The 21,070-nt window shown below is 46.2% G+C and overlaps 2 protein-coding genes across 16 annotated transcripts in view; both read left to right on the top strand.

The window, feature by feature from the left end:
* The window catches only part of myo5aa (myosin VAa), a 29,595-nt gene extending 15,002 nt beyond the window's left edge, over window positions 1-14,593 (top strand). For 3 of the 13 annotated variants that reach the window (XM_055507595.1, XM_055507594.1, XM_055507592.1), the window contains exons 15-43: window positions 1,565-1,720; window positions 1,890-1,987; window positions 2,155-2,241; window positions 2,436-2,544; window positions 2,697-2,908; window positions 2,989-3,145; window positions 3,224-3,463; window positions 3,551-3,799; window positions 4,420-4,513; window positions 4,606-4,754; window positions 4,973-5,086; window positions 5,178-5,312; window positions 5,517-5,573; window positions 5,683-5,910; window positions 6,240-6,248; window positions 6,705-6,805; window positions 6,990-7,046; window positions 8,012-8,092; window positions 8,770-8,968; window positions 9,308-9,373; window positions 9,775-9,868; window positions 9,964-10,113; window positions 10,197-10,351; window positions 10,565-10,654; window positions 10,756-10,906; window positions 11,003-11,285; window positions 11,375-11,549; window positions 11,630-11,710; window positions 11,837-14,593. In XM_055507595.1, the coding sequence (XP_055363570.1) occupies window positions 1,565-1,720; window positions 1,890-1,987; window positions 2,155-2,241; window positions 2,436-2,544; window positions 2,697-2,908; window positions 2,989-3,145; window positions 3,224-3,463; window positions 3,551-3,799; window positions 4,420-4,513; window positions 4,606-4,754; window positions 4,973-5,086; window positions 5,178-5,312; window positions 5,517-5,573; window positions 5,683-5,910; window positions 6,240-6,248; window positions 6,705-6,805; window positions 6,990-7,046; window positions 8,012-8,092; window positions 8,770-8,968; window positions 9,308-9,373; window positions 9,775-9,868; window positions 9,964-10,113; window positions 10,197-10,351; window positions 10,565-10,654; window positions 10,756-10,906; window positions 11,003-11,285; window positions 11,375-11,549; window positions 11,630-11,710; window positions 11,837-11,989 (3,930 nt within the window). In that variant the 3' untranslated portion in view covers window positions 11,990-14,593. The remainder of the gene's footprint in view (window positions 1-1,564; window positions 1,721-1,889; window positions 1,988-2,154; window positions 2,242-2,435; window positions 2,545-2,696; window positions 2,909-2,988; window positions 3,146-3,223; window positions 3,464-3,550; window positions 3,800-4,419; window positions 4,514-4,605; window positions 4,755-4,972; window positions 5,087-5,177; window positions 5,313-5,516; window positions 5,574-5,682; window positions 5,911-6,239; window positions 6,249-6,704; window positions 6,806-6,989; window positions 7,047-8,011; window positions 8,093-8,769; window positions 8,969-9,307; window positions 9,374-9,774; window positions 9,869-9,963; window positions 10,114-10,196; window positions 10,352-10,564; window positions 10,655-10,755; window positions 10,907-11,002; window positions 11,286-11,374; window positions 11,550-11,629; window positions 11,711-11,836) is intronic. The other 10 variants (XM_055507599.1, XM_055507593.1, XM_055507601.1 and 7 more) reach the window with 6 other exon arrangements.
* Window positions 14,594-14,806: 213 nt separating this feature from the next.
* Window positions 14,807-20,865, top strand: gnb5b (guanine nucleotide binding protein (G protein), beta 5b). Of its 3 annotated transcripts, XM_029145347.3 has the most exons (12): window positions 14,859-14,964; window positions 15,606-15,759; window positions 16,129-16,240; window positions 16,747-16,925; window positions 17,293-17,369; window positions 17,568-17,700; window positions 18,757-18,900; window positions 19,005-19,096; window positions 19,645-19,693; window positions 19,780-19,876; window positions 20,159-20,325; window positions 20,446-20,865. In XM_029145347.3, the coding sequence occupies exons 2-12, from the start codon at window positions 15,634-15,636 to the stop codon at window positions 20,455-20,457; spliced, it is 1,188 nt and encodes a 395-aa protein (XP_029001180.1). In that variant the 5' UTR covers window positions 14,859-14,964; window positions 15,606-15,633; the 3' UTR covers window positions 20,458-20,865. The 3 variants fall into 3 exon arrangements, with proteins under 3 accessions (XP_040926057.1, XP_029001179.1, XP_029001180.1); XM_041070123.2 differs by having other exon boundaries at window positions 14,807-14,959; window positions 20,159-20,865; XM_029145346.3 differs by having other exon boundaries at window positions 14,808-14,964; window positions 20,159-20,865.
* Window positions 20,866-21,070: the final 205 nt, after the last annotated feature.

Raw genomic sequence — 21,070 nt, 5'->3', positions numbered from 1 at the left:
GCTGTTATACTTAAATATATCCCCAACTAAATAGATCTAAACATAAACCATCAGGAAATATTCTATATGCTGTTTTTTTTTTAAATTATCATTCAACACATAAAATGTGGATACAAAATATTTTGGTAAAAAACAATCTCCTATGACCAAGCTAGATTCTGTAGTGTTTGTTGAATGAAATGAAAAAAACTGTGACGGCACAAAGCTGCAGCTCATCAGGAGCTTGCACTGATTTGTTCTTATTTTTGTGCTAACGTCAGACTCTTGTGAAGTTAAATATCCCACTGTCTAATGGTTTGTTCTCTGGTAGAAACCAGCCTGTTCAGAACCACATTAAACCCTGTAAGAGGCACAAGGGTTTCACATTAATACCACTGTTAATAGCTCATTAGCTCATCAGTATCATTTCCATGATCACCAAATGCAGATCTTTACTTGTTTGGCTGTTTGAATTACTGTTCTTCATATTTGTGTAGGTTTGTAATTGCACCACAATGTTTTTTGATTTGGATCTGATCAACAGCCATCATGCTTTTCTCATTGCGTCGTCACTTGCAGTCTGTCTGTCTCTTTTTGGTTCAGTGTTCTGGTTTTGGATGGGGATGACAATGGCTTGGATTTCCTAAACCTTTCTTTAATGTCATTTTCTGTTGTCACTGTCTCCATATGTTGTCTATGTATGTTTGGTTCTGACCTCATCATGACAACCCTTCCCTGCCAGCAGAAGGTAAACTGAGGCGTTCTTCCATCGCTGGACCGCCTGTAGTTCTTCTTTGAGCTTTTATTACCTCTCCTTCTCGCTGTAGCACTGAATTATTATCACCCTAACAGCACTGAGGAGATTAAAGTTGCGGGAGTGTGTGTTTGTGAGTGTGCGCGCTGCATGGAGAGCACTAACGGCACTCTGGGAGGAGAAAGGAGGATTGGAAATGAAACGGGGCACAAAGGAAGCAGGGTGTTTTATGTTTCCACAGCGATGCTGGGAGCGAGCAGCATGTCGGGCCTTTGTGGCTGTCGTGCTTAGAGCAGCATGGCAGCGGGCTGAGCTCAGCAGGAGGAGCTGCGCACATAACACGGCGTCCTCCTCATATAACATCCGTGTTATATGAAGAAGTCACATATGGCAGCAGCTTGTTGTCATATGTGACAAACACAACCTTTTCTTCATTTCACTGGCTTTTTGAGAATATTGGACCAACTTATTTAACAAATGCTCATTAACAAATCAAATGATCTTACTTACTCATCTACACTGTCAAATCACTGACGACCATTTACTCTTGACTTGTGTTGTATATGATATCTTCAATAAATATAAAAGGTAAATCATTGTTGACCTGCTAGAAAGAGCTTCGTGGCATTGCTCAGAATGTTTTGGTCATCCTGCTTTGTAAGCCTTCATTTACTAGGCAGTAAGTACGGGTAATCCAGATGCATGGCTATAAGAAGAGGCCACTCTGTGACAGTAAACTCTCGTTGCACTGAAGCCAAATATACACGTTGATTTACAGTACAATTAGTTATGTGTTGTGCTATTTCTCACTGAGCCTGGTGCTGTTCACAGTTTGACCTGCTGGTGGAGCTGTTCCAGGACGAGCTGAAGGCCACCAGCCCCACGGGCCAGGTGCCTGGGACCGGAGGTCGGACCCGCCTCAGCATCAAACCCGACAAAAGCCGGGAAGCGAGCAGCAAAGAGCACAAGAAGACCGTCGGCTGCCAGGTTTCTGTTCAAACCAAAGTTTATTACGGCAGTTCACTTCTACTAAAACTACAACTTCTACTAGAATAAATGCATTTCTGTTAAATGGATTGAATAGTGAAATAAATGCCATAGACAGAATACTGCTGTTGCTGTTATTCATGAGGATAATGATGGTTTTCTCTTGTAGTTCCGTAACTCTCTGCAAATGCTTATGGAGACATTAAATGCGACTACTCCACACTACGTCCGCTGCATCAAACCCAATGATTTCAAACTGGCCTTTTCGTAAGTCTCCGTTTTCTGTGGCAACATGATGTGGTTGTTTTTGTCTTTGTTAATTTTAAACTAAATTTAGTCTTTTCACCACAGTAAAACGGCCTTCTATGAATTATAAGCATGTCGTTCTCCTGTTCTGCTCAGCCGTGTTTATTCTGATGGTTTGTTTCTGACAGGTTTGATCCCAAACGTGCGGTTCAGCAGCTCAGAGCCTGTGGTGTCCTGGAAACGATACGCATCTCAGCTGCAGGTTTCCCATCCAGGTACCGATACTGTGACACTGACTCGCAGGCCTAATTGTGTTTTTGCAGTTAAAAAAATGTATTCTTTATAATATTTAGAATTATTACATATATAGATACATAGAATAATTCTATATAAAGTGGGAAACTGGTACAGGGTATAAGGCTTGTTAACTGTCAGTCAGGACGGGATTTCATGTGTTTGTGTTTCTCAGATGGACGTACCAAGAGTTCTTCAGTCGGTACCGAGTGCTGATGAAGCAGAAGGACGTGCTCCCAGACAAAAAGCTGACCTGTAAAAACGTCCTTGAGAAACTAGTGCAGGTCAGAGTGTGCTGGTTTTTACTTACTTACTTTATTTTTACTTATTTTTCATAAATGGAAAAATGTAGTCCCAGTCCCATAAAAATAAAATGTATAGATAGGGTTGTTTTTAATGTGCGTCAACTCTGAACCCTGCTCCTGTCGTACCTCAGGACCAGGACAAATACCAGTTTGGAAAGACCAAGATCTTCTTCAGGGCAGGTCAGGTTGCTTATCTGGAGAAACTGAGGGCAGATAAGTTGCGCGCTGCCTGTATCCGCATCCAGAAAACCATCCGGTGCTGGCTGGCACGCAAGAAGTACCTGCGCATGCGCAGAGCTGCCATCACCATCCAAAGGTTTACCAGAGGATACCAGGCTCGCTGGTGAGTCAGCCGAAAGTGTATTTCCATGGTTAACTTATTGGGTAAATGAATAACCTCACATTCTATTTGTCTCTTCTCAGCCTTGCTAAGTTCTTGCGGCGCACTCAAGCAGCCACCATCATCCAGAAGTACCAGAGAATGTATGTGGAGAGAAAACGCTACAGGCAGAAGCAAGCGGCTGCTCTGGCCATGCAGACCATCCTCAGAGCTTACCTCGCTCGGCAGAAGTACACTGCGGTAAGTTTGTACTATGAATTAGTACTATTACAGACCCACATTAGCACATCAGCGCTAATCTCTTTGCTCTGTCCGTAGCTACTGCGGGAGCACAAGGCCGTGATCGTTCAGAAGCACGTCCGTGGGTGGTTGGCTCGCTGCTGGTACAAGCGCTGCCTTTACTCCATCGTCTACCTGCAGTGCTGCATCCGCAGGATGAGGGCCAGGCGCGAGCTGAAGAAGCTGAAGATCGAAGCTCGCTCAGTGGAGCACTTCAAGAAGCTCAACAAAGGCATGGAGAACAAGATCATGCAGCTGCAGAGGAAGATCGACGAGCAGGTGAGACGCTGACCCTGTTCATACGTGCTTTAGTGACTTGTCTTTTTTTATCCGACTTCCCTGTTAACATCTGTCTCACACCTTCAGAACAAAGAGAACCGCTCAGTCAACGAGAGGCTGGCCGGTCTGGAGAGCTCCTACACAGCAGAGAGCGAGCGCATGCGCGGCGAGCTGAACCGGCTGCGCGGGGTGGAGGAAGAGGCCAAGAACAAGGCCAACCAGGTGACGTCGCTCCTGGAGGAGCTGGAGAAGGTAAAGAAGGAGCTGAAAGCCACACAGCAGGAGAAGAAGACCATCGAGGACTGGGCTCAGACCTACAGGAACGAGATGGAGAAAGTAAGGCTGTGTCCACAACCGCATCCGCCCATGTGCTTTCCTGCACTCCCGTTTTCATCACACTTTACATTGTATGTACACTGATCTGTGTTTCTTTATCTCTTGTTCTTTATCTCTAAATTTCTTTCTAAATTTCTCTAAATTTCTTTATCTCTAAAATTGAGATGAATGGTCCTTTTTACTCTACCGCCCACTCTCGTCCTCATAGCACGTAGAATTGTGAAAAGATATTAGCATTAGTTAAGTCAATAGATTTGAATCCTAAGAATTAGAGTCTTCTATAGTTCCCTGAAAATATGCAGCATATTTCAATACTGGCATCAGAGGAAAACATTTTTCCCTAATTTAGGAGCCAGAGCGAACCAGGGGACAAAGGGAATGTGTTGGGCTCAGAGGGCAGAGTTGCCCAGACAGAGGTGAGCATAGCAGAGCCAGTGTGCTAGTGAGGTAGCCACCGGTCCATGTGTGTGCTCTAGACCCCCAGTACCTCAGTGAGCAGTGGAATAGCTTCAACAGGGAGTTAGTGTCATCTCTTGTTCCAAACATCTTTTAACATTAAAGTTAGTGTAACGTGTTAAAAGTCCTCAGATGTGAATAAATGATCCTCTGTGTGTTACTAGATGGTCTCCGAGCTGAAGGATCAGAATGGTCTGCTGAAGAAAGAGAAGGACGACTTGAACAGGTTGATTCAGGAACAGAGTCAGCAGATGACAGGTACAAAGCTGACTTGAGCACATCTGTTCATGCATATTTCGCTTCAAAACTGTTAATATGTTTCTATTTGTGGTTTTTTTTTTTTACTTCAGAGAAAATGGCCCGTGCGATAGCAGAGGAGACTCAGCAACTGGTGACGGATCTGAACGAGGAACGATCTCGCTACCAGAATCTCCTGACGGAACACCTTCGCCTGGAGGAGAAATACGACGACCTGAAAGAGGATATTGCTCTTTCTTTGGTAAATACCACATGAACTCACAGCATTATGAGTAGATCTTTTTATTCATCGTTAAGACAATCCGACTCCATCCATTGTTTTCAATATTAACAAATTCAAAATCAACAAATTGAGCCTTTTGGCTCATGTATTTGATTCTATCTGCTGCAGCACAAACTAAAGCTAAAGTTCCTGTTCTCTGGGAGTAATTTCATGTTGTTCTTGTTCCCTCCATAAAGAACGTCTCCAAGCCTGGCCACAGGAGAACAGATTCTACCCACAGCAGCAACGAATCAGAGTACACCTACAACTCCGAGTACACCGAATTGGAAGAAGGGTCCCGTGCAAGCGAAGTACCAGACTGGCGTCAAATAAGTTTAATACGCTGCAAATGGTTCCACCTGTTGCAAAAGGATCACGTGTGTGCATTTTGTTGTCGTACAGGACGTGACACGAGGAATAGACACCTCCCTCACCCTCAAGCTGCAAAAGCGACTCACAGAACTGGAGCAAGAAAAGCAGTCGCTGCGCAACGAACTAGAAAACAAAGAGGAGCAGTATCAGCGGGCCAGAGCCAGGGTACGACGGAGCAGAGCAGCCCCCCCCCCCTCAGTTTGATGTGCTAACCAACGGTTAAAGATAATGCAAGAATACTGGAACTGCTTTAATACACCTTTTAGACTTTTAATTGAAACACTACTCCATTTAATATTGTACTTTAATGAATAGGTTAGAAAATCGTGCATGTATTATAGGTTTCATGAGCATTTTTACCTGTTTCAGGATGATGCAGAGTTTAAAAAGGCTCGTGGGGCAGAGCTGGAGTATGAGTCACTTAAGGTAAGTGGAAATTATAAGAAGTCACGTGACTCTTTTCACTGACCCCAGTTCATTACTCATTGTTATGACCACCACCCCCTCACCCTGAACACGTCCGCGCGTCTCTCAGCGTCAGGAGCTGGAGTCGGAGAACAAGAAGCTGAAACACAACCTGGCCGAGCTGAGGCAAAGTCTTCTGGGTAACGCAGCCACAGGCGCGGGGGCCCCGGGCTCTCCAGCTTACAACGTGCTGCTGGACCAGCTCAACGCGTCCTGTGAGGAGCTGGAGGTTCGCAAGGAGGAGGTGCTCATCCTGCGCTCCCAGCTGGTCAGCCAGAAGGAAGCCATGACGCACAAGGTAGACGCCTTCTGGGCATCAGAACAGGGAACTAGCGCCTGGCTTTTAATCAGTGTCAGCACTAAAGCGTGAAGCTTCCTAGGACCAGGCTTCCTGTCATCCTCTGTGCATTTGTATGTTTCATTAGTCTGTTTGTTTCTTTGTGATGATGAGTAAATATAGTGAACAGGAGTATCTGTTTGCCTAAAGATTAGTGTCAGTGCCACTCAATTAAAGCAATCATTAGTTTAACCCGTATAAAGCATAGTTTTAGGCAACACTTTGAAAATGTTTTCACTGTACTCTCATTTTGTCTAATTCATCTCTCCTGCATTCATGCTTTCCCACAGGATGAGAAGGTACAGTTGAAAAGTTGTTTAATGCATGACACCTTTTTAACAGTCTATCCTCTGCGTCCATCCTTAAGCTTAAATAAAAGGCCCAGTTACAGTTTTACTTCCATTTTTACTGCCTTTACTTAGGATTTAATTCATGTAGCAGTAACACAGAGACACAGACACATCAAATCTGTTATGCAGCATTTATTTGAACCTAATTGAGATTTTCTAATGGTCATTTGACAGAAGCCATGTTGCATTCTTGACTACTTCTTCTGTAATACATCCCATAATGATGGGATGTATTACAGTTGTTTTATGTCCTATTAACACATCACTTCATTGCTTGCAGCTACGTCAGGCACTCTGACAAACATATATGAAAACCCTGATAGTCATGGTGAATGATGTAGCCTGCTTGAACTCTTTTTTTTTTGCTCATTCTTGTTCTGTTCCTTCTTCTAAACCGTGTTCCAGGAAACCATGACTGAGCCCTCTGTCTTTGTTGAGGATGTGTCCAAGCTGAAGGATGCTGATGAAATCAAGCAAGCCTACGTAGGCCTCAAAGACACCAACAGGTACATTGGCACAGACGCTACTCCTCCCATTGTTGGGCCTTTACTTTCATTGTCATGGTTGTATTCTTTCAGCACCAAACTCCTTCCCTTTGTATTAGCCACTGAGCTCCAGGTCCATAGCCAGTAATCAGTATGTGTTTGAGTGTGTGGAGTATGTCCGTGAACACTTGTTTCTTCTATGTAGATCTCCTAGGTTCATGCATAAGCACCTGGAAGTCAGTGATCTCCTGAGTAGGCTAAGGTAACAGTTGAGACGTGGCCTATGCATCTTGAACAGAGCATGCATGGCCACAGTGTCACTGGGCCACAGTGTTGCTGGGCAGGGTGGAAACAGCCACACACGACTCATTATTGACACTGTATCAGCTGATGCCGTGCTGCATCGCCGGTTAATGCCTGAGCAGCTTCACGAGGTGTTTTCTGCTATAAACAGCATGAGGAAAACAGGTCTGGCTAGAACATAGGTCTAACAGAAGTATCAGCCAGGTAGGTCTGCATGTGTTTCATGTTTCATTAGTTCATGAGTAAGAGTAGAGGTTCCTTCCCACTGATAGAGAATCTGGATGTTTTGAGTCACTTCAGGCATTCTGGTGTTTCCTGCGGAACATGGAGCAGCTGATTTCTGGCATGTAGGCATGAAAGCACAAGCGGCATCGGTTGTAGTGTAACTTTTATTAACACGTGCAGGATTATTGGTGCAGGTGTGTTGTAGGTTTGTCCTGCCTCAGCTTCATGGAATGACTTTGGCATGAATGCTGCATGAAACAACGCTGTTACTATATGATGTTTGCTAAAGCAGAGATGCTCAGTGGACTTTGCATCATAAGCCTCCAGAGCTTTGTGAGAAGTCGTTCTGTGCATCTCTGCGTTCATCCCTTTGTTTTCTTCCATCACGTTTCGAGATCCGACTTTATTCAGCTAAACGCAGTAAATACAGGAACAAACTCACTTAATTTATATTGATGCTGTGCAGTGAAAACACACAGTATTATTATAAGTTATTATTATTATTACATGTCCAGATGTAAATATAAGATGACATAAAACAATATTCACCCTAAACTCCAGCTAAACAACATTTCCTACCTTCTCCTTTTAGTTTTCATACTGGCATTACCTTTATCAGACACCTGTCGTCCCACTCACCTGCACCACCTTTTTGTTTTGTCGTGTTGTTCATGTCCCCTTGTGTTGTGTGCCGGTCAGATCTGCCGCCCCAGACTTCCATAAGCTGAATGAGGACGGAGAGCTGTGGCTGGTTAATCAGGGCTTAAAGGAGACCATCAGGTGTTACTGTGTTTTAGAGTGTGCATCTGAGCATGATTTCACCTTTTGACAGTGAAGGAAGTGAGCGGCTGTTGCTCTTCTCGCTTGGACCGTGTTGGAGATTACAAAGTGCTCATCAGATTCACTTCAAACCTGTATTTAGAATTAGATCATTTATAACAAAGTAGCAGAGTCCTTCCTCGGTTTGTTACTAACCTAGTTTCACTTTGTTTTTATCTTCATATTAATTGTTATGCAAAATTGAACTTTTATATTAATTTTATTGAAGGATTAGTAGTAGTTCTTTTAAAGCTGCTTGAAGGAAACCCTTGAATTGAGTTTCAGTTGTCTTGCTGCTATAATATAAATTGATTGAACTGTTTGTGCAGCAACACACTGAAACTTCTGAGTAGCTGAGCTCTGTGCTGCTGATGGTGTCTGCACAGCATGCTGCTGTCCTGTCACCACGTGGTGAAAACCTTCCTTCTTCTCTCTCACTCTTCTTTGGTCTCCTTACAGTAAAAGTCTCTCTAACCTTTCTTTATCTACTGTCTCCATATTCTTCCCCTTCTCCCTAATGCCTTTACTGCTGTATTCCTTAGATTTCTGTCACTTGCCTTGTTTATTCCCTACGCGCTGGTCCTTCATCTCTCTGCTCCCTTTGGTCTCATCTCCGTCCTGGTCTCTCTCTCCCCCAGGTTGCTGGAACACCAGCTGCAGACTCAGCGGAGAACTTACGATAGCGAGGTGGAGTCGTTACGGGGAGAACTGCAGAACGTCAAGGAGGAGAACAACCGGCAGCAGCAGCTTCTGGCCCAAAACCTCCAGCTGCCTCCGGAGGCCAGGATCGAAGCCAGCCTGCAGCACGAAATCACTCGGCTCACCAACGAGAACCTGGTACGCTTCCGTCCGTTTAAAGCCTCCCTGGAAAGTCTCTGAGCATGAGTTGTTGATAAAGCAGACAGAATATTCAGAGTCCAGACTCTGATCATCTCTCATTTATATTCCTACTCCTTCTGTGCACAAACGCCAGGGTGTGATTCAGAAAATATATAACTTAAAGCCATTATAGACGTTTATTATAAATATCTAAAAAACCTTTAATTTACAAAGTCTAAGACTATGTGAGGTTTCTGATTCATGAGACTGACACAGTCTTGGTTCCTTCTGCTCGGATCCCACATGTAAAAGTGAGTGTGTGAGTTAAAACATTTTTTGTGGCTGGTGTCACCATAGGAACTCATGGCTGACGACCCCACAGCGTCCCGAGAGGCTCGAGTCATCATTTTACGCCGAATGGTTGTATGTAGATACAACGTGTCTTTTCCTGTGTGTGCACGTGCGTCTGATCAAAAGTTGCTCTAACCCTCTACAGCAGCGTGTCCCAACTAAAAACTCTGAAACTCTGCACATTCCTCTCTTTTCCTAACAGCCAGCGAGTCCTGCACTGATTCCAATTATTATTGTAAACATTCTTTGCTGCATTAGCCTTCAGGTTTTAGCATTTTGATTCTACTACTACATTAAAGTAGAAAATATTAGAACTCTGCTTCCAAATATTTTCCAGGTGTTTATTTTCACCTCTGGAGGGCGACCGTGTGCCGCAGTCTGACTTTTTAACGCTTGCTAGTTTGCTTCTCTATTCTCACCCTCCTGTTTCTTTTATCACGCTCTCCATCACTCCATCCTTTTTCGTATTTCAGGATCTCATGGAGCAACTGGAGAAGCAGGACCGCACCATCCGTAAGCTAAAGAAGCAACTGAAGGTTTACTCCAAGAGGATTGGAGAAATGGGAGGTATTAGCATTCATTCAGCGAAGCTTGAGAAACGTGCTGAGGAAAAGCAGGCGTTTGATCTGATCCTCCTGACTGCTCTGTCTCCTGTGTCCCAGCGGTTCAGGCCGAGGGCCAGACGTCTCCCGGGCAGATGGTGGACGAGCCGATCCACCCCGTCAACATTCCTCGCAGGGAGAAAGACTTCCAGGGAATGTTGGAGTACAAGAAGGAGGATGAGCTCAAACTGGTCAAGAACCTGATCCTTGGTAAGAATGAGCGATGAGTAAATGACAGCTAAAAAGAAATGTTTAAAAACGGTCACTGAACTCATTGCATGTCTCCCCTGCAGAGCTTAAGCCTCGCGGCGTAGCTGTAAATCTGATCCCAGGTCTGCCAGCCTACATCCTGTTTATGTGTCTGAGACACGCAGACTATGTCAATGACGACCAGAAGGTCCGCACTCTGCTCACCTCCACCATCAACAGCATCAAGAAGATCCTGAAGGTGTGTGTGTGTGTGTGTGTGTGTGTGTGTGTGTGTGTGTGTGTGTGTGTGTGTGTGTGTGTGTGTGTGTGTGTGTGTGTGTGTGTGTGTGTGTGTGTGTGTGTGTGTGTGTGTGTGTGTGTGTGTGTGTGTGTGTGTGTGTGTGTGTGTGTGTGTGTGGCTTCTTGACCTTTGGCCTTCGCCAGTCTTGACCTGCAGGTTCTCTCCTTTCAGAAACGGGGCGATGACTTTGAGACCGTGTCTTTCTGGCTTTCCAACACCTGCCGCTTCTTGCATTGTCTCAAACAGTACAGTGGCGATGAGGTGAGACCAGCTGTGTTTTGTTTGCATATTAAACGTCTGGAACGTTATTTTTTTTTGTGTAAGGTCACTGTTTTAACCCCTTTCGCCTCCGTCTGACACAGGCCTTCATGAAGCACAACACGCAGAGACAAAACGAACACTGTCTGTCCAACTTCGACCTGGCAGAGTACAGACAGGTGATCAGCGACCTAGCCATCCAGATCTACCAGCAGCTGATCAAGTGCATGGAGAACATCCTACAGCCCATGATAGGTGTGTGCTGGAGCCGTGATGCGCTACCGTAGTGTTCGAGGCTCCTTCCTCTATGGCCATGAGGCCGATGCTGTCCCGTCTGTGTGTCCCCTGCAGTCTCCGGCATGCTGGAACACGAGACCATCCAGGGCGTCTCGGGCGTGAAGCCCACCGGCCTCCGTAAGCGGACGTCCAGCATCGCCGACGAGGGCACCTACACGCTGGACTCCATCTTGCGGCAGCTCAGCGCCTTCCACTCCACCATGTGTCAGCACGGCACCGACCCCGAGCTCATCAAGCAGGTGGTGAAGCAGCAGTTCTACATCATCGGCGCGGTCACCCTCAATAACCTGCTGCTGCGCAAGGACATGTGCTCGTGGAGCAAAGGCATGCAGATCAGGTCGGGGACTCCTCTGAGGCCTTGTTGCGTTCTGTTTATCTGTGCCGAGAGCCGCGGCCCCTTCACGGATGAAACGCGTGTGTTTGCAGGTACAACGTGAGCCAGTTGGAGGAGTGGCTCCGAGACAAAGGCCTGATGATGTGCGGAGCCAAGGAGACGCTGGAGCCTCTGATCCAGGCCGCTCAGCTGCTGCAGGTGAAGAAGAAAACGGATGAAGATGCTGAGGCCATCTGCTCCATGTGCCACGCTCTCACCACGGCTCAGGTGAACCAGCGCTTCCTTCAGTCTGTGAGGGTGTTTGCAGGGGCTGTTGCTGTAACCTTTCTGTTTTGAATCCCATTCAGATTGTGAAGGTCCTGAACCTCTACACTCCAGTCAATGAGTTTGAGGAGCGAGTTTCTGTTGCGTTCATACGAACTATACAGGTAGCTGAATAAGTGCATCGCTGTCTTTATAGGCTCCATGTACCTACAGTATAAAGTTAACAAGACACATTTTACAAGCACTACTTATTAATATTATTAATAACACTGGTTTTCTTTCCTCTCTAGACTCGATTAAGAGACCGCTGTGAGAGTCCTCAGTTACTGATGGACACAAAGATGATCTATCCCGTTACCTTCCCGTTCAACCCTTCCTCCCTCGCTCTGGAAACCATCCAGATCCCCAGCTCACTCAACCTCATGTTCCTCACGCGTGTCTAAAGCCACACACATCGGCTTTGCGGCGGTTTTCGTCTTAATGGCCACTGAAACTGCAAGTCTCAAACGCACTAAACTCACCAGAGCAATGAACAACAATTAGCGAGCGACGCAAACTTCTCCATTAAATAAATTACAGTTCACATTTACAAAGATAAATAATTGAAGTCTCATGATATCGCGTTGTTCTACATGCCCCTGTGGACGTGAACACAGATCCCTCCACACACCGAACTCTTAACCTGCATCTGTGTGAAACCACCACCTGCACAGAAACACAGCGACACACACACACACACACACACACACACACACACACACACACACACACACTCACACTCACACACACACACCACTGCTTGTACAAACGCCTGCCTCTGAGCAAAGCTTCAGGCTCAGACCGACGCCCCCGTGACCCCCGACTGGTCCAGCTCTCTCCTCTACTCACCCGCCGCTCGTCATCGTCCCGCTCTCCAGTGAGAATGTGTGTGCTGATAAATGAGAATAGGCCCAAAGGAGGCGCTCACACCCCACAAAAACAAATAACTTGTAGTGTAGGTAAGCATGATTTTAATTCAGATTTCTAGAGAGAAGCCAGTTGAGTGAGACCATGCTCATGTTCGCTCCTGCTCTACGTCAGGTAACCTTTTTACTGTCTGAACACAGTCAAGCCAAGACAGAAGTCATTGTCTGTACCATATTATTTATACATATATAAATACGAATAATCTATATGACAGATTTACTTTATTCCATTTAGCTGCCATAAGGCTGTCTCATCTGATGTATCGGATTTGAAGGTTGGGACCATGGTTTCCCACGCAGAACAGCTTTGTAGACGTCTGTTTATGTGTCAGCCTCATTCGGTGGGTGGTGGGTTAACGCAGACACGTTTGCTTTGTCATACTTGTGTTTTATTTCTCGCAGATGTAGCATGTGCGTTAATGTGGAGAGATGAACTCAGCCGAGGGTGGAGCCTGTTACAGCTGTGAACCCAACATTACAAATACACAGTACTGTGGCAGAGCCCTCTCTGGATCCGTCCCCTCTGCTCACAGTTCTGCTCAGAGCTCGATGATGTTTTATTATTTTCATTGTTATTTATTTCAGTATTGTCGTTTCTTCTGGTTGTGTTTAACCTCACGCCATGTTTTGCTGAGCGCTCGGCCTGAAGCCGCTGGAGCTTTTGCCTCTCACACCTCCTGCTTCACGGCAGCTGTCTCTGCTGGACTCGAACTGAAAGCGCGGCCTCAAGGAACGGCTCCCGTCGCCTGCCTTTGTGCTCGATGCCCAAGGAAGCGGGCTGGAACTGGTCCACTGGTTGCCCTCACATAACCTGTGTGGTTCTAGGTTTGTCAGCGTAACCATTTAGAAGGAATTAGCCCACATGCTTTTAACGGAAGGTCGTCTGCTTTCATTTCGCCTTGTGTTCAGCGCTCCAGAGCTGTTAACCTCCTACCAAACTGCCTCTTATTTTTCCTGATGCCAATGATCCCTTAAGTACGAATCTGCTCTTTGATGTAATGTCTTATTTTAAGGTGCTTTCATATTACACATATTGAAACATGACACTGATATTATCAAGGTGTGATGAAATGCCCTGAAGCTCTAACTAGAACAAGCAGCTGATGAAAACTAACAAAGTTACTTAAGTTTTGTGTTGCACTTCTATCCATATGCTCTTGTTGGGACCAACCGTTCAGCCTTTTTTTATATAGTTTAGCTAAATGATCGCTCTGTGTTACACATACATATCTGAAGAGGAAGGCAGCAACAGTAGGAATGATTCAACCATATGAATGTTGGATTGTGGTCGAAGCCTTATTTGAATCTTTTGAATGACTCACACGCGTCGTTCTATCAGTGCAGTATTTTCCTTTCTTTGTTGTTATGTTGATGTCTGTCCCTCAGCTGAAGTCACATGTGGGCTGATGTCAAAATGCACTTTTTAAACATTCAAGGAAGGAAGGAAGGAAGTTCAATGAATAATACATAGACAGTAAAAGGAAATGCGTTAGCGCTCACGTCCCCCCTTTGAGTTCCCCTGTGGCCCCGTCGAGCTTCTTTCCACACATTCCCGTCTTCCCCGATCAGACGCTTCCTCTCCTTTTATCAGTTCTCTGCTGTTTTAGTTGAGTGATCCCTAAAGGAAGGTTGTAGCTTAGAAGATGCGAGTTTCATTGACGCAGCACCAGCCTCCACACACTGTTGTGTCCCAGCACGTGCGTGTCTCGTTCCTCTGGGCTCCTCTCGGCCTCTGAAACAGGAGGAAACCTCATTGCTTCACTCTGAGTATTGGAGGAGAGAGTTGGTTGTGTGATATGATGTAGCCATTATAAATGAGCATCGTTCTTCTCGGCACTAGTGGTGATTATGTCATTCTTGAACTAGTTTAAAAGCAGAATAGGTCATGGTCCCAGCTGTCGTGCTGGTGTGAAGACGCTGGCGCCGGTACTAACATGTCTCCTCTCTGCGCCCACGTGTACATTTGACCAACTGGACTGTTTGTAGTTTCTGGTAGCTGTGCTTAGTGAATGTGTTCACCGTTAAGAACTTGGAATAAATTGTCAATTCTGTAAAAGTGAAATAAAAGAATCTGCACTGTCACGTTGTCTTCGTTGGTGTTTCTTCTTTGTTTTAATTTCCCAAATTTGCATCACATGCAAAGGGATTCATTGAATCTGATAACAACTTAAAAGGTGACTTTTTACTGAAACTGGTTGTGTAGAAGGTTACAAAATTCAAAATTTATATTCAATTTTATTTTATTTATTAATTCTATATTGGATGAGTGAAGGTGCAGGCCTCGCTGCAGGTGATGTGTCAGGGACGTACGCAGGTAAAGGCAGAGTCACGGCTTAAACACTGCACTAAGAAGCTTAATCTGCCCTCTCTGACTGAATCCTCCTCACTAACTCGCTTTAGGTCCTCGGAGACAAATACCTGCTGAACGGAGAGAAAACTAAGTCTCTGGTGAGGTAAGATTTGTTGTTCCTTCATATATCTGTTTTTGTCAGTATATTATTCAGAGAGCTGATGTGTATTTAGTTTTTAAGCATGGGACTAAGATGCTGTAAATGCAACTTGACTTTATAGCTTTATAATTAACATGTTAACAGCAGAATCAAAACAAAAAATCGATCCTATGAAAAGTAAATTTGCTTATGAGTAAACGTCTTTTAAGCAAGGTTGGATTAAAATCCTGTGTATGTGTGTGTGTGTGTGTGTGTGTTCCTGCTGTTGGACACGCTGAGTTAGTCTGATCTTCAGTACCAGACGACGTCTTCATGTAGAATCGGTTAGATCGCTCATGCAGTGCTTGAATGTGCTTCAGTTTGAAAACTGGATTCTTGTTCCGAGTGTCCACTGTGTGTGTGCAGCTCCCAGAATAGCAGCGCTGCACTCTTCTCCTCTGGAGGAGGATCAGACTGGATAGATTACAGCTACTTATCTCAGGGCCCACACACACACACACACACACACACACACACACACACACACACACACACACACAAGCTAAGTGGCAACAACTCTGAAATCAAAGGCCTCCGTTAAAGGGAAATACCTCCACCCTGTGTCGGAGCTGATGGAAATAACCTGCGTGCCCGTGTTTCCACAGGAGTGTGTGTGTGTGATCACCTGCAGCCATGTGTGACCAGACGTTCGTGGTGGCGACCTTTGGCCCCTGTGACAGCTGTGGGATCGCCAGCCCCCTGATGAACATCTACATCCAGAATGAGCCCGTCACCTACTGCTCTCTGTGTGTGGAAATGGTAATGGTGGTGTTTTCTCTCAGCTTACTGCAAATGCACATGAGACTGAAACGTGCTCCCAGCTAAAAAATGCTAAGATGTACTATAATATATTAGAAAAATATACTTAACACTCAGATGCCTTTATTTACTGATGTTGGAGTGAACCCTGGAGATGAGAGCAGAACTTAAAGACACAGTGGCCTGTGTTAATGTGGAGCAGAGGGGGGAGGGGCTGAGGAGGGGGCCGGCCAGCGTGAGGCTCCAGCATCCGCGTCGCGCAGGGGAACAATCTCAGCCGACCGACCACTAACGGACACGCATCCCTCCCGTCCCCTCCGTCTGCCTGCCTCCCCCCCGCCTCCCCCCGTCTTGCTGCTCGCCGCCCAGATGGCTTGTCAGGGGCTCCAGAAGGGGGAGACCCTGCAGACGCTGAAGCAGGAGAGCGAGAGTCTGAAGAAGAAGCTGGAAGAGGAGCGGAACAAGCTGAACGACGTGGAGCGTGAGTGTCGGGTTTAAACAGCGCTCATGACGTTAACGGACAGAGGGAAGCTGTAATGATGCTTAGTCTAATGAGTAAAGGTCTTTATGAAGTGCATTCACCTGACAAATAGAATTATAGAAGTCTTGGCCTGTTTATTATGGGATGCTATGATGTATTCAGGGCTCTATAGTGGCCTTATAAGTGTTTTTTGTGCTTGTAGTGTCCTCGTGGTTTCTCTTATGTTTTAAGAATCATCTTTGCAGCTGTTCTGTGTCTTTTTTTGGTTATTATTTTAATTGACAGCCATATTTTATGATATTTACCTGTAAAGAAACCGGCTGGACCTTTCAGATTCAGGAAACTCCTATTGATCAAAGAGGGCAATTGCTTTGAGCCCCTGGGTCCATTCAGTTATTTCTCTTTCATCTGTATTCTACATGAGTCAATATAGTAGATTCGGTGTTTTTGTACTTTTGTATTTTGACACCTACTTGGGCCTTGACTGTTTTATCTCTGTGCCTCAGTGCACCAGCTGGCTGAGAAGGTGGAGGTGGTCGGTGCTCTCTCCATTAAGACCAGGCGTTTGCTCAAGGGCCATGAGAACAAGGTGCTGTGCATGGACTGGTGCAAGGACAAGCGGCGCCTCGTCAGCTCCTCGCAGGACGGAAAGGTCATCGTCTGGGACGCGTTCACGCTCAACAAGGTGGGTTCAGATCAGCGTGTGGCTTTTCTTCATGGCTCCTGCTTCGTCCTCACGCCTGAATCCCCCAGTAACTGTATGTCACCGATGCCTTCTTATCTTTATACTATGGAGTGAAGTGACTACGTGGGTCCCATGCTCCTCAGAGAGAGGAGGTCACGGGACTAATAAAGATTATGCGTCCATCTGTTGATGTGATGGCTGTGACTGAGTGCACTCATGTTGGGCGGGATTCGCTCCGGTTCAACCCTAATGTGTCTTAATGGAGCCCACTAATCTACGCTGGTCATAATTCCTGCGATTTCCCGCAGCTGCGGCTGTTTGCGTTCACGCTGCCGTTGCGCTCACGTCTGCTGTGCTTGTTGTACAGGAGCACGGGGTGACGCTTCCATGCACGTGGGTCATGGCCTGCGCCTACGCGCCCTCTGGCTGTGCTGTGGCCTGTGGGTGAGTGCACATATGTCACAGACGGAAAGTTCTCACTTCCTGGTTAATTTCCTACTTCTAAAGTTCCTTTTGCATATGATGGAGTGCGTTTCACTGACCTCACCGATTCGACCACTGTTGCCGAGTCTGGATCCAAAAAGCCGAAGTGATAAAAGTGATGAATTTGGTGATTTTTAATCCTTCTCCATCCTCCATCAGTGGATTGGACAACAAGTGCTGTGTGATCCCACTGTCGCTGGACAGAAGCGAAAACCTGGCTGCTAAGAAGAAGTCGGTGGCCATGCACACCAACTATGTGTCAGGATGTACCTTCACCAACTCTGACATGCAGGCGAGCCACACTTTACTCATTTCCATTCATTAAATGCGTATCGTTCATTTACACTTTGGCACTAACATGAAAGAAAGGGGGTCGGAGTCAGAAGTGAAAGGAGCTCACAGAGGAAGTGGCCTCAATAATTCATTACCTGGTCTGGTGTGAGCACATGGGACTGGAGGAGGAAGCAGGAGATGGATCTGAGAAGTGGCCAGAGAAGAACCGGGGCGGGGGCGGTCCTGGTCCGGGTGTATTAATAGACACAGTGGGGCTTTTATCTACGAGAGGCTGGAGCACGTCTCACAAAGACATGCGTGTCTTCAGCCCACGGCCTTTATACCATTAAAACAGACCTGGGAGCGTAAAGCTGTGGACCACATTGAGAGTGTGTGTGTGTGTGTGTGTGTGTGTGTGTGTGTGTGTGTGTGTGTGTGTGTGTGTGTGTGTGTGTGTGTGTGTGTGTGTGTGTGTGTGTGTGTGTGTGTGTGTGTGTGTGTGTGTGTGTCTCTCTCTCTCTTTCTTCTGAGTTATGAGTTTTGAGGCTTCTTGATTAAAGGCATTTCCATGTGGGTGCTTTAATGAAGCCCTCTTGTCCTGGATTGAATATACAGTAAAGATGCAGGTGGTACCAAGCAAAGTCCCACTGCTCCAGAGGCTCCTTGTATCATTCTGTGTATGTGTGTGTGTCTCCGTAATTGTGGCTTACTGATAATTGCATTCATGTTGGGACTGGAGCTACGTGTGTTCGTGCCTGAGGTCGTCCAGCAGTCGCTCTTTAATCCAGCAGCCAGTGGAGACCTGTGATGTCGACCTGCGTCTCCCAGTCGCTGCTCATCAGACGGAGCATTAGCTTGACTTTGTGTGTGTGTGTGTGTGTGTGTGTGTGTGTGTGTGTGTGTGTGTGTGTGTGTGTGTGTGTGTGTGTGTGTGTGTGTGTGTGTGTGTGTGTGTGTGTGTGTGTGTTTGGCATCATTCACCCATGTATTTGTCCAGAGTCCTGTAATCTGGTTACCGATGTTTTTCGATCATCATCGCGCCTCGCGTCTGATGCGTTTGTCTGATGCGTCGCAGCTCCTCACCTCCAGCGGCGACGGCTCCTGTGCCTTGTGGGACGTGGAGAGTGGGCAGCTGCTGCAGAGCTTCCACGGTCACACGGCCGACGTGCTGTCGCTGGACCTGGCCCCGTCTGAGACCGGGAACACGTTCGTGTCGGGGGTGAGAGTCGTTGCGCGTGCGCGTGTTCGAGTTCAGTAGCGTGAGCAGCTCAGTGGTGGTTCAGGCGCTGAGTCGACGCTCTGTGTGTGTGTTTACGTCACCAGGGTTGTGATAAGAAGTCCTGCGTGTGGGACATGCGCTCAGGACAGAACATCCAGTCTTTCGAGAGCCACGAGTCCGACATCAACTGTGTGAAGTGAGTGAGCAACGGCTCAGCACGTTTTATTTGACTGCATGTGTCACAGGTTGAACAGTGGACGATGCATTCACACAATCAGACCCCGGAGCCTCTCTCCTTATAAATAACTGTATTAATGGTCAAATGCATTTAGAAAAAATGTTTGTGATACAGTAAATATGTTTAAATAAGCAGAAATGTATTGATAGTAAGAATGCAGCACCACCAGATATTTAAAAAAGGTTTTAATTATGTTGTTTGAATCCTTCTATTTATTTGTGGTCATAGACAAGATAAAAAAAAGTTAAACTAAAGGTAAAGTTTGACCTTTACTCCCACTGCAGACAGAGTCAGATGTAGATGTGAAATGAATGAAGGCTCCTCGCCGCACGTCTGCACGCACAAAGGCTCTGAGGCCGCGTGCTCCCCTTTAATTTGATGGCCTCCAGTGAATGAGAGGCCAGAGTTCTGATAGTAAATCACGGTTGGTTCCATCTGGTCCAACCTTACGGTGACACCGGCTCATCAGCGGGTCTGGGTGGGTCTCCTCTCCCACGTGTGTGCAGGTACTACCCCAGCGGGGACGCGTTCGCCTCCGCTTCTGATGACGCCACGGTGAGTCGGGCTCCTGCGTTTGTGGTGTGTTTGATGATGAACCTCTTTGTTATTGGCCCGTGACACCGCGTCCTCTGGTTCCTCAGTGCCGCTTCTACGACCTGCGCGCCGACCGTGAAGTGGCCGTGTACCAGAAGGACAGCGTCATATTCGGCGCTTCCACTGTGGACTTTTCTCTCAGCGGTGAGCGCTGACTCAGTCAATACTCTGCTTTGGGACAGAGCCGGTGTAAACATTTCCACGACCTGATGTGACTGCGCACCAGTGACGTCATCACACGCGGCGTGAACAGAGACCTACTGTACGACGCTGTGTTGATGCTGTGGAAAGTTACACAAAACATTAGCTTAGCATTTTTAGGCGCTTCGGGATCTCTACGTTCCACCGCTGCTTCCTCTTATTTAAAAATCCTCCCACTTCCTGTTTTATGTACTTTCTCTGACACGCACACCTGTTCACCTCCAGGCCGCCTGCTCTTTGCTGGTTACAATGATTACACTATCAACGTGTGGGACGTTCTGAAGGGAACTCGACTTTCCATCCTGTTCGGCCACGAGAACCGCGTCAGCAGAGTGCGCGTGTCCCCCGACGGCACGGCCATGTGCTCGGCCTCGTGGGACCACACCTTACGGGTGAGCCGGGCATCATCATCATCATCACCATCATTATTATGTTTATTTTTATTTATTTTTTTATTATTATTTTTTATATTATAAGTGTTTGTGGGTTTTCACGCTGCTTCTCTCCTGCAGATTTGGGCCTAGCTTTTCCCTGCAGGCGACGATGCAGCAACACCAGCATTATGCAGCTGCCATAATGGAATCCGCACCCAATGCAGGAGAGCGCTCATACGAAACACAAGCAAAAACCACAGTGTCTCCTCTAAAATGCAATATGTCCTTCTATAGTAATTATTAGATGAATTTTTCTCTAAACACATTTATTGTTTCTAGCTTGGTGAATAACACTGTAATATAATGTTGCGCTGTAATAACCCGTAGACACCAGGTGTGTGTCTGCAGACCCACAGACAACACACCTGCACCTGTTCTTTGTGTTACTTGTGTTCAGGCACTGCAAAGATTTTACCTTAACCTCATACACTGTATTTGTTAACCTCCACAGTTTAGGTGAAGTTATCGTGAGATAAATAAAAACGTTTTTAAATGTTTGCCTTGTTTTTAACTCACCCAATGATGACAAACGTTCAAGATTCAAGACAAAAAAAACATAAAGCCACACTTTTAATGGCATTTAAGCAAAAGCCAACATGATGCCAGAGGTTTAACAGATCTATTGGTTTGAACTAATACCATGTTGGCTCCCAACTACTTCAGCCTCACTGAGGGTGACCTATATTCAACAGCATTGGCTTAA

This window comes from Betta splendens, chromosome 3 (assembly GCF_900634795.4).
Source record: "Betta splendens chromosome 3, fBetSpl5.4, whole genome shotgun sequence".
NCBI classification, from domain to species: Eukaryota; Metazoa; Chordata; class Actinopteri; order Anabantiformes; family Osphronemidae; genus Betta; species Betta splendens.
Note: the sequence above shows the minus strand (reverse complement) of the source record. Positions and strands in the feature narration are given on the sequence as shown.